Source organism: Hermetia illucens, chromosome 1 (genome assembly GCF_905115235.1).
Source record: "Hermetia illucens chromosome 1, iHerIll2.2.curated.20191125, whole genome shotgun sequence".
Classification (NCBI taxonomy): Eukaryota; Metazoa; Arthropoda; class Insecta; order Diptera; family Stratiomyidae; genus Hermetia; species Hermetia illucens.
Genome location: NC_051849.1, coordinates 11562324 through 11576819, shown reverse-complemented (window position 1 = coordinate 11576819; position 14496 = coordinate 11562324). Strand labels below are relative to the sequence as shown.

Here is a 14496-nt window from a genome sequence, read left to right as displayed (position 1 = left end):
TAAGCGAGGGTACAGATTAATCAAAAGGAGACTCCGCAGCGTAACAAACAGGAGGTGCTGGCAGGATCTGGTGGACGAGGTGAATGGGGGAACCGTAGGGAGTTGGTTACAAACTGGTTACCCGAAAAATCCAGGCTTTGCGGAAATCCTGTTCATTTGTGGGCGAGCACTGTCCACTTTCTATATAAAAAAGTTGGAAAAGGGCAGTCCTCTCAATGAAAAGCAAGAAGACGCCAGGACCCGATTGTCTCCCAGCAGAGCTATACAAACTGGTACTCCAACATCGACCAGACCTACTTCTCAGCGCAGTCAACACTTACCTGAAAGAGGGCATTTTTCCTTCTTGTTGGAAGATGCATGCCTTGATCAGCAGGGAGATCTACAGTTTGCTGTCATGCAAGTCATGGATGCCGTTCGACGAGCGGAGGAACCTAGCCGCCGAATTCGACGGGCGGTGCTCCTCGTAACGCTTGACGTCAGAAACGCTTTCAATTCCATAAGATGGAATGGCATTGCAGGCGCACATAATAGTTTAATTGTTAGTTGGCGAGTGGGTAGTTATACCTGAAATCTAATTATTGTCCCCTATGGAACAGTCCCCCGCGGAACCATCGTAACCGGGTCTTCTTATAGGAAGTCCAGATGATCCTCCTGGATATAGCGCAGGTGGCAAGCTTTGGCCATCTGAAATCAGCAGTTGTTAAGTAGTGCGAAAGGATCCCATCCTTAACATTCACCAGCGGGACGTCGGCTGCATCCATTAGGTGACTGGCAAGAACAGAGCCCGCCCTCGCCAGTCCATTAGCCTGTTTATTCCCTTCAATATTTCTATGACTGGGAAGAGGGTTCGATATTTCTATGACTAGGGGGTCATAAGAGGGTTGAAAAAATCCTACTGAAGCTCGGCTGTGGCCACTTTTGCAAATTAGATAAATAATATACAACTCTCTTTGAACATTATATATCCTGTAGCCTTGGCGTGGCTTAGCTTAAACCGTGACATTGTGGCCCTTATTGGTAGTTTCCGCTTTGAGGAGTATAAGCTAAATAAGGGTTTCAAAAGAACCTGCAGGCATCTTAGAGCATAATATAATTTCGAATTTAGAAATATTACAAGATCTAATAAACATAACTCACCTGCGGTCGTCGTTTCCGGGGACATTTAAAGCTGCATGAGATACAACGTGGTTTATTCGTCTGCAGATCGTTGAGGCATATTTCCTTATCGCGGCATTGTATTGTGTTGCAGTTGGCTTCATCTGGAAATCGAAATGAAAATAACGCATATCTTTAAAACTGCTGAATTGGAGTATAAATAGATTGAAAGATTTCCAGGCTAGAGAACAATTTAAAATAATTACTTCCTCGTATAGGAAATGTTCATATTTATGGGTAGGTATGCATTGCTCCATTGCTTTGCATTCCCATCATATGATTCAGAAGTTCTGAGCGCCTACAATTCCTGCTTCCAAATTTAGTCCGAAAAAATATGACATGCATTAAGATTCAATTTCCTTTCCGACAAGAAAAAATGCATTCGACGAATATCGTCTAGACTGCAGCTACTTAACGCGACACTGTCGAAATTCGCAGTTAATTTGCCAACAACAGAACTAGTCATCGATTAGTCTGGCGTCCGAGAGTGGAAGTTGGAACACCTGACCATCCTCAGATCACGCCAATGGACCAACACCCGTACGAGATACGATAGCCATTCATCCTGCATCTTGGTCCGTGCACATCATATAAATCGCTGCTATATCTATACGTGGTCGTAATTCTCAGATGCGATCATCTTACTCACGAATTGACTACAGAATGTCTAGGTCTTGGCATTCCAAAGATGATTCAGTTCCCTTTTATTTTTACTCGAGATGCATTTTAGTAGCGGAATCGGATAGGAATCGGCGATCCACATGGCGGTGATCGTGACCATCGTTTGTCTTCTGGCACAACTTCAGCTCAATGGCTAAGTGGCTAAATGGTTGGCTCCGAGGTCTTACATTCAACACCGGTCCGGGGATTGATCTTCATCATCGTCTCTGAATTATCTTGGAGTGTTTTTCACTTCAACTGGAAAGATAGGTTGCAGCCTTGTTGCACAGCAAAAACTGTAAAAAAGGATCGAAGATAAACGATCGGAAATGAAGATCATCTCTAACGTGATCATGATAATGCTGGGAGCACACAGGACATGTTACGAATATGTCACAAGTTTGCAACAGTAGCAAAAGATACAAGTATTGCGGATGTTGTGATACGGGAGGATCGGGATGAGCTGCAACTTAGGGGTTTAGGTCAGCCGTTTATTGGACCAGCACTGTTAGTTCGTCTGAGAGTAGGGTGCACTCCGAAGTTTAGGACCCGATTTGAAGCAGGTGACAAGCAGATCTTCATTATGCTTCAAGATCTTCCTACATCCGAATACAGAACTCCTAGTAGTCTCGAGCCACCTCTCCCTGAATCGATGCCATAACTATCAACTGCTTCCTCTATGGACTATATAGTGCCTCGTATTCATAGAACTTGCAAGTAGGTATGCCCACCATGCGCGACTATCTGCAGACTTCCCAAAAGCAAGAAAGTTGCATTGAGGAAAACTGGATTGGAACCGCGACGGCACATCTGTCTGACATGATTGGCAAGACGGCCCGAAAGCGAGAGGAAGTTCAAGATTTGGGAAGACCATGACAAGAAGACGCGACGTTGTTGTCATTATGGAAAAAATTTGACAAATATAAAATTGCTTTTGAAAAGTATTTTTTCCAGATAGGAGCCAAGTATGCGCATATAGGACGCACGCATGTATGGTCGTTATTTGAGGCGAGTGTCTAGACTTCTTAATGATTTCACTGCTTGATGTTGGTTGCTGGTGGTTGCTGGAGGTTGCTGGTGGTTGCCCGGTTAGGCTGCTGCCTCCTCAAATATTTTATTAATTTTTTCCCCTTTTTTGCGGCACAGTTGAGCTTCACTTCATAACGTTGTCCATGTCTTTTACTCTTATTGGGCGCGTTGTACATATATTTCGCGTATTTTCCTCGGATGTGTCCAAATGTGCTAAACTGCACAACGTCTAACAAACAGCCTGGTGCAGTCCTCCTGCTGCTGCTGCTGCTGCTGATTGCAGCCCAGGAACGTGAGTATTCATAAAATATCGATTTAGTTTTTACGTTTGGGCTTTTAGTTTTCATTCATTTTATATTTTCGTTGCATGAAAACGGCATACATAATTTATTTTGAATGTTTATTCGTTATTTTTATTACCCCTATTTAGGAGAAAATAACTCGTTAATGCACATGTATATATTCGGTGGACTCTTGGCCGTTTTATTACCACATACGAGTATATACCGCGATGTTTGGTTCGTCTGTCTCCTTTTTTGCTACCAAGGATTTATCTGAACATTTCAATTTGTCATTCATCGTGTCATTTGGCTGGATAAGATATTGCGACTTCTCAGGAGAATAATGTGGAGTTTTTAAAATTTATGGCGGTTTAAAAGTTGCTTGACAGAAAATCAGTAGCCGAGTGTTTATATAATGGAAGAAGTTTAGCGAATGTAGCAGGTGTATTTATCATAGGCCTTGTTACTCGTTTTTGCACAGGACGTTGGTAATTATAAGACCACGATAAACACTACAGGAGCCTTCGGGTTTGGTTTAGTGTTTTTGTGTGCAAGTTTCACTGAAAACCAGTCATCCACTTGCATTTTTCTGAAGGGGTTTAATATAAATCGGAAGGCGTTTATGAGCTGGCAAACTTGAAGTCACTTTAATTGATTTATATCTCCAAGAAGAAATAAATCAACCATCAATGATTGAATCTTGAAACCAGAATTGAATTGACGTTCCTTGGGCAAGAGCAGCGTGGAGATGAGTGAACAATTTTTAATGGAATTATTTTAACAATTCTTTATCGCGCCCAGAATATGTTGGAAAGCCGGAAATCAAATTAAATCAAAAAGGACTTTTCAACTATTTAAAAAAGTAGCATTTTGCTATTTGGAGGAATCCATCCTGTATAGATTTGAAGAATCCATCCTGATCCAAGGACCATCCTAGTAGACCCGAAGTGGCCTACAACATTGAGCTATCCCGAAAACCTAGAAATTTGGCAAAACTAGCGTTTACATCTGCTCACAAATATTGAAGCTCCACTAAATACACACGGTTTGCTCGCCTCTTTATTTCCCAGGCTCGGGAATATAGAGACCAGGGTCCTTTAAACACTTTAATCCTTCATGTATTCTTAAACCAATGCGTGGGTCCGCATGGTACCATTATTAAGTCAAAGACAACCACGAAAAAACCGGGCCAGCCTAAATGGAGGGCGCTCTCCAACGGCAACGGCAAAGAAACGCCGTAAAAGCGGTGCTACGCAGGCTCCTGAAGAAATTGAGTCCAACTATATGAGGAGATGTCAGCAATGGACTGGGTCGCGGAGTCTGATCTAAGCCATGACTTTTGTCAGCCCTGCCGTGGTATGTCTTGGTGTGTCAGCAAGAACTACCCCCACAGCTATCACCAGGCAATCTTCTTTGGGCTATCGGTGAAGTCACTGGGTAGAAGACCATCATTACCGAAACCGAGAAAGATGTCAGGCTGGACTGCTAAAGCTCTGGATGAACAGAACTTCATGGAGGTGTGGTTAGACCAACCTAATAAAGCAGGCGCTCCTGCGAAAAGAACTGTCCATATGGCCCATTGTATCGCCAAAGCGTGTGACGCGTCCATGCCTAGTAGGTGCTTATTCCCCAGCCCAAACTACTGGTGGAATATTGAACTGGCCAGCCTTCGATCAGCCTGCCACAGAACCAGAAGAGCGGCTCAGAGGGCGGTAGGCAGAATCCACCAAGAGCAAAAAAGCGCGCCTATTAGGAAGCCCGCAAAACCCTCACGCTTGCCAGCCACGGAGCAAGAGGGAATGCTTTAAGGAGCTCTGTTCGGAAGCGGACGTAAACCCGTGGGGGAGCGCCTATAGAATCGTGATGGGGCGATTCAGAGGTCGATCATCTCCGTAGATCACTTGCCCTTCACTCTTGTTAAAAATTATCCAGGGGTTATTCCCCAAACAAGTAGAGAGCATAGACAGCTTCCAGCGACCTCTGAATGTGACGACAATACCGCTAGTCACCAGTACCGAGCTGCTGGAGATCTGCGCTAGGATACGAGATAATAAAGCTTCGGGTCTGGATGGCGTGTCGAATAGGGTCCTTAAGCTTGCCGTGAAATCCAGACCGGGCATGTTCACTGAATTGTTCGAAGCGTGCAGGTCCGAGGGGATATTTCCTGCATCATGGAAGCAACAGAAGTTAGTGCTATTGCAAACCTCCAGGTGAGCCAACCTCCTACACACCTATTTGTCTTTTGGACACTGTGGGGAAAATTCGGGGGCGAGTAATCTATGATAGGTTACTCCAGATTGTTGAGAGTCAGGGAGGCCTCTCAGATCGACAGTATGGGTTCCGTAAAGCGAAATCAACCATTGATGCCATCAAAATGGTTACTGGCTTGACCGAAAATGCAATCCACGGAAAAGGCAGTATTAGCAAATATTGCGTGGTGGTGACCCTGGATGATAGAAATGCATTCAATTTGGTCAATTGGAACCTAATACGGTAATCTCTGGCGAAGATTGGCATTCCTGCTTATCTTGCAGCTATTGTCAACAGCTATTTACAAGAAAGGGGGCTTTGGTATGACACTGACGACGGACCCCAGAAGTACATTGTCTCTGCGGGTGTTCCACAGGGCTCCGCACTGGGCCCATTACTGTGGACTGTGATGATGCCGAACGTGGGAGGGCCACGACATGCTTCCAGGTTGCACGGTGAGATTAATAATAATCTTTCCCAGTCTCTCACGAGGCATGGAGGATATCGCCAGTACCTGTTCAGGTTCAAGCTAAATACCTCACCCGATCGTCCAAACTGCAATGGAGTCCCAGAGGACCCAGAGCATGTATTCTTCCACTGTCTAAGGACAGGTGCTCCTACCAGAAAATCTAGAATGTTAGCGCGCCAGGAAGGCTGGGATGCGATCAACTCCATGGTCGCATCTATCCAGAGCAAACTGCTGAGAGATGAAAGCGAACCAAAATGAGTTTACTCCGCACCGTGATGTAATACTGTGTGGTGGTTCCACGGGGCTGGCGAGGGTGGTTGTAGTGGATAAGAATCCCATACGCTGACGTGTCCAGGCCAGTGTCTTTTGAAGATTTCCACCTCCACAAAAAAAAAGACAGACTGACAGTAAACCGATTTTAATAAGGTTTTGTTTTACACTCCTGGAGGACTTAATTGGGGATCTGCAAACCACAACTATCACGTTCGAGGCAACAAAGTATTCATCGTATGGTGGTTCTAGCCCCAAACAAAGCAACTGCTTCAAAACAGCGCTGCCGAAATGGGCACCCTGTACCAACTCAGCAGTTAAACTTGTAACAAGCTACAAACCCCAGCGCCACATAAACACAAACCATGGGCACCTCGGACGAAACAGGTCAGTACCATAATTCCTCCTATTGTTATTCTTCAATACGCGGGGCTACGGGACAACAATTTCCAGTGCCGTCAATAAGGACACCTTCGTAAAGAAGTCAGGAGGCTTCAATCATCAAATACTTTTTAAATCCAAATTGCACTACCCCGCCGCGAAGAACTGTCTCATGGAAAACAAGGCAAAATTATTTACATATACCCTACCTTTCGAAAAAATCACCTCACTTATCATTCGTGGTCTGGATCACACATACTCCGTACAGGAGATTGCTGAGGATCTGAAAGCTAAACCCACCTCCAGTGTGCTGTCCGTCAAACCTTTCGTTACCTCGAAAGTAAAGCAAGAAAGCTGTAAGCTGAACCATGGCTAGTCACGTTTGACACCTCTTTCGATATCACTCACTCCAGTTGAAGCTTAACTGCACTTCGGTCCGACCAGATTCTGAACAAACAAATATTGTTGCGCAAAAACTGCCAGTAAGTCAGTCATGCGGCACCGAACTGCCACCTACAGTATCGCTACGCCAAATCTGACGGCCTACACGGTGAGTGTACCAAGTACGCAAACGATGAGGCAAGCGACCACTTTGCCAACTATCATAAGTGCCCCAGCTCCGTCAATGTGATGGCGAGGAAGAACGCCCAAACGCGGGCCCCTCCATCCCGAACCAACTCGATCCCATCCAATTGACCTCAGGTGATTTATACGCCTTCTGTCACTCAGTTATCCTTGTCGTTCGCCGAAGCACTACGCAATAGCAGCTTAAGCCCCCGGGCCAACATGCACTGTCTAACCAAGCCATCTCAGATCCCTGTCAGTTCGCCGACCAATCCCGGCAGTTCATGACGATGTTCAACGCAATGATCAATCTTATAGCATCCAGTCATGGATGTTAGGGTCATCCAACATTTCCTAACGAATGCGATGTTTAGACCAACCTTGGCAAGTGAATTCGCTTTAGAACTTATTACGTGCTGGGTAGAACCCCATATCCACCGCGGTTCAACGTAATGTCTTCATCTCCATTACGGCGAGACACCTAGCTTGTTCAGTGTCTTTTATAGTCAGCCAACACTCAGAGCCATAGAGGGTGACGAGACGGCGGTAGATTTGACACGCTCGTTGATACGTCAATCGAGAATCCTTGAAGCTTCAATATTCATCTGGATATTCTAACGTAAAAATGTAACTGATTTATTGGTCACTTCAGTCAAGCGTGATCGGTTACTATATTAATAATCATTGGCGCAACAATCCATGTTGGATCAGGGCCTTGAAGTGTGTTAGAGCACTTCATTCAAGACCGTTACGGTACACTACAGGATTATAGTACCCTGTAGGAAGCAATGTGGTCAGCATTGCGCTTGCCCGCGATTAGCTGAGTCAACTGGGATCCGACGTCAAATCACAATATAAATTCCACTGCCACCAGTGAGATTTCAACCGCGACCTTCCGTACGACAACCTTGCGCTCTAAACACTTAGCTATCTGGATACAATTGTTACTACTGTGATTATTACACTGATTTGATCCAGGTGTGTCAACTGGTATCTGATATCCAGTCACGATACAAATTCCTCTGCCGGCAGTGAGATTTAAACCGTTTACACTGTTACGACAACCAGGCGCTATAACCACGTAGTTATCCAAGCACTACTTCGAATGTTGTGCTTTCAACTTGCGCTTGAAATTCGCGCATTGTCTCCGCTGCTGCCAAACGTTTCTGCTCAATAAAGGTGAGCTCACTGAGCCTGAGTAAACTGTTTCGACATATACACCATGAAAATTGCGCCTCCTTTCTTGGTTTTCTGCATCAGAACTGTTACTTTAGAATGCTCACCATTCGCTACAACGGATGGCTCAAAATTTGGAGAAGTCGGAACATGGCAAGAGTGGAGCTAAAGAGAGCCTTATTTTTAAGGCGCCGAAGTGTAAAAAAGCTTCTTCAGGCCAACAGAACTGACAATTCATCTGGAGCATGTCCGTCAAAGTTGCTGCCACTGCTGCCCGCAGGCCGTCACTCTGGGCTCATGTGGTTCCAGCGTGCCCTACTGAACGTTGTTTCATTACTGAGATAACCATTCGTGTCGAGCTAACTTACTCTACCACTTCCACTATATTCTGGCTTATATCGCCGACCTTGAATGATTTCCAAATATAAGACTCCTTTTACCAAAATATTATGGTTCTAAAGACGAAGGTGTCAAGTTTCGCCTTATCTGCTTTAGTATTCTTACACCGCGCAATTTGCAGTACTGAAACCTGGTTGGATGATAGGATTTTAGATTTTTAGCTCGTCGACGGATACTCTGTCCTTCGTTGTGACAGAGACTGCACTCAATTTGGCGAGTAAGCCGTCGGACGTGCTCTGATAGCAGTTAAGTCCCCCTTTTACGCCTCTTCTTTCATTTACGATTCTGTAACGTACGAGTCATTTCGCCAAACGTATGTCCCTTTATCATGTCCAGTGTATATTTTCCCTGCTTCAGCCCCCTTTTCTGTACAAAGATTTTTTTAACGGATTATGAGAAGTGCTAACCGTATTCTTTTCTTCTCTTCCTAGCATACTACTCCTGGCATTCCAGTGCCTCCCTCATCTTTCTTTTCATTTATCCACTTTCATGAACACCTGTGCCATCCTCCATTTTGTCCTTCCCAGAAATTACTTAAGTCGCACTCTTGATTTCGTCCTCTGTAACATTCGTGTGAGTTGCTTTTCCCAATCCCTTCACGCTCACCCCTTCTTATGTTCCTCCTGACGGCTATCACCCTACTTCGGGATTGACGCTCAGATCACCCGACTTCACTCGTGCGTCAGGTGTAATTTTCATAAAGCGGATAAGTCCTCTCCCCATTTACCTGGCCAAGCAATCAGCACTTTCTATAACATTCTGTCAGATCTCCTTCCTTATTACGTCTTTGCGCTCTTACCCAGTCTGGTTCCCTGCAGGAGCCCTCAAAATTCTTGGTCAACAACTTACTGCCAAGAAAAAGTTAGTGTTTTCTGGAAATTATGCTAGCTTTGTTTTTTAAAATTTTCCTCGGTCAAATCACCAAGTTCCGAAAGGAATATTTGGCTAATGCAGAAGCCTCGCTGGAGCGTAGAGACCCCAAACCATTAGGGTCAATCCATTTTCCCTACACCCGCTCTATTATTTTCAACAAGAGTCTCGACGAGAGCCATTTTCCTGGCTTGTGGAAAAATACTCTCCCCACTCCATTCAAAAAAGTGGGGATGGCATTTTTATTGTGAATAACTGTCCTACTTCGCTCATCTCCTCCTGTTCCAAAATCTTGGAAAGGCATGTCGGCGACTAGTTGTTCCCTAGTTTGGTTACCTCATAGCGAAAGTCACAGAAAGAAATGCATACTATCTACTCTGATTTTGGTAAGGCCTTCGAGACTACAAATCACAAGATACTTTCGACTTCGCTCCCTCAGAGTTCCTATATCACTAGTAGCATGGTTTACCTCCTACATTTTCAATCGATCCTGCCGTGTTTTTTTATGACTTTTCCCCTCTTTTGGCTTTTCACAATATTGCTTTCCAGGGCCTTTATTATTCTTATCTTTGCTGAAGGAAAAAAAAATCATTTACTGGAGCGCACAAACTCCAAACTATTTTGCATTCTGTAAATGTGTAGCATCCGCAATTCCCCCCAGCTACCTCGTCCTTTCATTAAATTCTCTAGCCCCTATGCTAACTACGTCCAATTATATCGTGATTTATTATGCCGCTACTTCTTTTTAGTCTATGCCCCCTCGTTTCCTTCTTCTTCTCTCACACGAGGGGATGCAGCTTGTCGCATATCTTCTACCGTTTTACTCCCTACCTACCTGCTTGTCAAGTACTTCATTTTCGGTCTTGATGCCAATGTTGACCTTGGTCACGACTGTCTTCCAACATCTTTGTGATTAAAACGGATCAGTCCATTTTCCCCGCATGCCTCTCTCACAAGGCTTTGTGGTCAAATATCTAAATTTTTCCTGCCTTAAATATACACTATCTATTTTGCTAAAGCCTTCAACAATGTAAATTACAGGACACTTTCGTCCAAACTCACCTCCCTCAGAGTTCACATATTACTTGTAACATGGCTTCCATACCTAGCTTTTCAACCGATTCTGCCTCTTTCTCTTTTGATGACTTACCTATTCCTCAGGCATTCCATAATGCTCTATTCTGGGTCCTTTATTATTCTTATTCCTTATCGACTACCTTGCTCCCTTCTTTCTTCTCCACCTATGGTCTATACCGTCGATCTTAAGCTGTTTCCAGCTATATAGTGGCCTATGGAATGCGTCTCCAGTGAATGAAATCCTCGACCACTTTCTTTATCTATTCTCTTGGCGGATATTCCTTATCAAATCTTTTGACATAAACCTTCGCTCCGACATCAACAACCAGACTACGAAAGTGTCTGGCTATATGATAAGCTCTTCTTCTGATTTTGAATCCTTCTAACCCTCCTTCAGCTCTCCCGTAAGAAGTATCTTTGAGTACTGCTCAGTGATCCAGTTATCCTCCCGCCATTAAAAAGGGGTACCTTAAATTCACCCCTTCCGCTTTGGACTTTGTTATTCTCATGTGATCGTAGTCGGTGGCTATGTTTGACTGCTTGGTCTTTGATGACTTTCAGGTCCCTATGCAGATCTTCATTACTAGTGAACCAGGGAGCGTCTATTGTGCTTCTTAGCAGTTTATTTTGGAACGTTTGTACGACCTTCAAGTTTGATTCTTTGGCAAAGCCACAGAGCTGGATGCACTATGTCCATATGGGACTTAGGATCTGCTTATAAATTAGCAGCTTGTTATCGGTCGCATGGGAATTCCTCCTCAATAGCCATTTCATCTCCCTCTATCTGGCATTTAGCCCGTCCTTCTTTCTTAGGATGTGTCTATTCCAGCTGAGTTTAGCATCGTGAGTACCTACCGTGTAGGCATTACCTTACGGTCCTTTTCCACACGGATTGATTTGCGGACCAAAATTAGGGCCCGGCATTCGCATCAACAGATGTGAAGCTTACCAACTCCTCCGTTGCAACTAGGGGGCACGGCGCCTGAATCATGAAGCGCAAATCCACGTTTCAGATCAGAAAAAGCTCTGCCCACGATATGGGTCCAACCACAACCATCATAAAACTCCTATAAGAGGCCTAACCGTAAATAAACGGGCCAAGAGCAAATTGTACAAGAATTTTTCCGAAACATAAAGTATGCTCTCAGGGAGCCATCTCAGCCCGCATGGTGCTGGATATCCCCTAGTGAGGCTTCGTGGTAAAAACTAAAAACTACTGTGACTGATTATTTATACTGGAGGCTGTAAGACCTACTTAAATTTCTACCAAACTATGGAGTATGGTACCGAATTATGAAACCCTGCACCACGTTTGTAGGCCGAAAATCTCAGTTCGCTTGAACGTCATCGGAACTACCGTGAAACCTCCACTAGGAGACCAATCGCTATAACCGAGCTGAAGGCAGGAGACAGAGATTCTCCTGAGGCATGTGATTTCAGGGGATATCCCAGTTCCCATTGTACCTGTATACCCCTGGTAAGATTTCGTGATCTAATCCCACGCTTCATTGTGCTCCGCAGCAGGGCTTATATCTACGGTTCTCGCGGGGATTAGGACCGGTGTGCCGGGAGGTGATCAAATCAGCGAGAGAGATCTCAATGAAGCTGGTCCCTCCCACAGGAATACGAACACGAAGGCGGGAAGGAAGAGGACGTATGCGCAAGCTGAGGCCTCTGTTCTGACTGCTGCCGTGGGAGTTTCCTCCAAGGATGGCAAAATGTCAGAGGGAGAATTTACCATCCTCCGGGAATGCCTGTGGAAAAAAATGATGGAGCCTGGAACGAAGCCACGATTTAATGATCAAGGTTTTCGTGATGGGCTTCTACATTTGGAGTGCGCTGACGAGGCTGCCTTAAAGTGGCTCCAGCAGGTAATCCCAACTTTGAGTTCCGGCGGTCGGCCCAAGTTCACTATTGTGAACACTGTGCTACGCAGGACAGAACATGTCGGATGTTGGCTACCGGGTCCTCGAAGGAGGGCAGAGGACATCATCCGCTTGCTGGGTGAACAGCAACTGGAGGGTAAAGTTCATGAAGGCCAGGAAGGACCAATCTACAAACGTGGAGGGCTTCAACTTGGTATTCGAACTGGACCAACAGAGTCTGAATGTACTCAGGGGAAGTCACCATATGGTGCTCCACTTTTTCCTATATAGACTGAAATTCAGCCATATCAGGAAACTGTAGGGCATCATCTCCATTTTGAGAGCGAAGAACAATGATGGTCTTCGATTCACACAACATAGAGCAAATTGCAGCATCTTCGGTGCGCTCTCACACAATGGAGACGTGCGCGGAGGATAGTGCATACAGGGGCGGAACCCCTGTATGGGGGTTCGCACTGGGGAAGGGACTACAGAGTGAATCCTACCTGCTAGTAACTTCTCCTACACCTTCCAAGGAACAGGCGGAAGGAAGGGAAGCCAGAGACGTGAACGAAATTGACTTGATGCCAGTTCGAGTGATCGAATCTATGCAACCCGGACACCGCAAACTAATTAAGGTGGTAACAGACGAATGCTCTGCGGGATGAGATGAGATCTTTCGTGGATGAGAACATGGGAATTGCGATACTTCCAAGTACGGCTTTTCTCAGAGAAATCAATCACCAGGGGGTCGAGTCTCTGGCGGTACGGTGTGGGGGAAACCCCGTCATACGCGGACTGCCGCATACGCTTTTAACTGTTTTCCACAAGACAATAGACTAAGTTTATGTCGAAAAACATAAAGATTGGTCAAATCAACCTGCAGCATGCCAAAGCTCTCTCCTACCTGTTGGCAGCGAGAATGACAAAGCTACAGGATTTCCCCTATATCTTTTTGGTGCAAGAACCGCGGGTTCAATTTAACAGAATCTATGGCATTGGATCAGTAAAGGGGGCTAGGATCTTCTACGACAAAAGATCCATAAGACCGAGAGCTTGCGTCCTGATGGCAAGACGGTTAGAGGCAACTATGCTGAGACAATATTGTTCCCAGGACTTAGCTACGGTCATCATACAATACCAGATAAATGGCGAGAGGAAAAACATCATAGTTGCCTCCGCTTATTTACTCTATGATTCTTTGTATCCTTCACCGACGCAAGAACTTAGAGATCTGGTGGCGTATGCTGAATCAAGTGGTCTCGAACTCTTAATAGGTTGCGATGCGAATGCTCAACATATTTGTTGGGGCAGTAACAAATGCAATCCAAGAGGAGAGAAGCTATTTGATTTCATCACTTCAGCTGGTCTTATGACTGCAAACGTAGGGTGAGACCCTACGTTCGTGGGACCGAGAAGAAGCGAAGTAATTGACCTAACAATCTGTACCCCAAAATTGTTAGAGTTGATTACACACTGGCGAGTGCTAGACGAGGTCTCACTGTCAGATCACCGATATCTAGAATTCAATCTGACTATTGCGGGCGAACAGTCTGCAGTACAAAGACGGAACCTTAGGAAAACGGATTGGGAAAAGTTCAATGAACTTCTTGGCAATAAAGTACAGTTTCCTAGGCGACTAAGGACTCCTTTGGTGCTGGAAGGAAAAGGCTTGCCCTATTTCCCCAGGCCACAGCGATAAAACGGTTCCTTGGTGGAACCGAGAACTGCAAAAACTCAGGAAATCAACCAGACGACTTCTAAATCGTGCTTGCAAAAGTAACAAGGACAAAGACTGGTTAAATTTCAGGAACTCACAACGTGGATATAAGAGGCTCGTGAGGTGCTCGAAACGAGACTAACGACTAACGAGACGAGCGTACTGTGAGGAACTGGAAGGCGAAAGGGAGGCGTCAAGGCTGTGCAGAGTCCTCGAAAGGGATGAGTCGGCCAAGTTGGATTTTCTTAGAAAACCCGACGGTACTTTCACGAGCTCCAGACTGGACTCAGTACAGACCCTCCTGGAAGTACACCATCTGGGAGAACGGGT

At 45.2% G+C, this 14496-nt stretch overlaps 1 protein-coding gene across 2 annotated transcripts in view; it reads right to left on the bottom strand.

Moving 5' to 3' along the window:
- LOC119661170 overlaps positions 1 to 14496 on the bottom strand; it is a 283268-nt gene that overhangs the window by 37735 nt on the left and 231037 nt on the right. For both annotated transcript variants that reach the window (XM_038070385.1, XM_038070386.1), the window contains exon 7: positions 1138 to 1259. In XM_038070385.1, coding sequence (XP_037926313.1) covers positions 1138 to 1259 — 122 coding nt within the window. The remainder of the gene's footprint in view (positions 1 to 1137; positions 1260 to 14496) is intronic.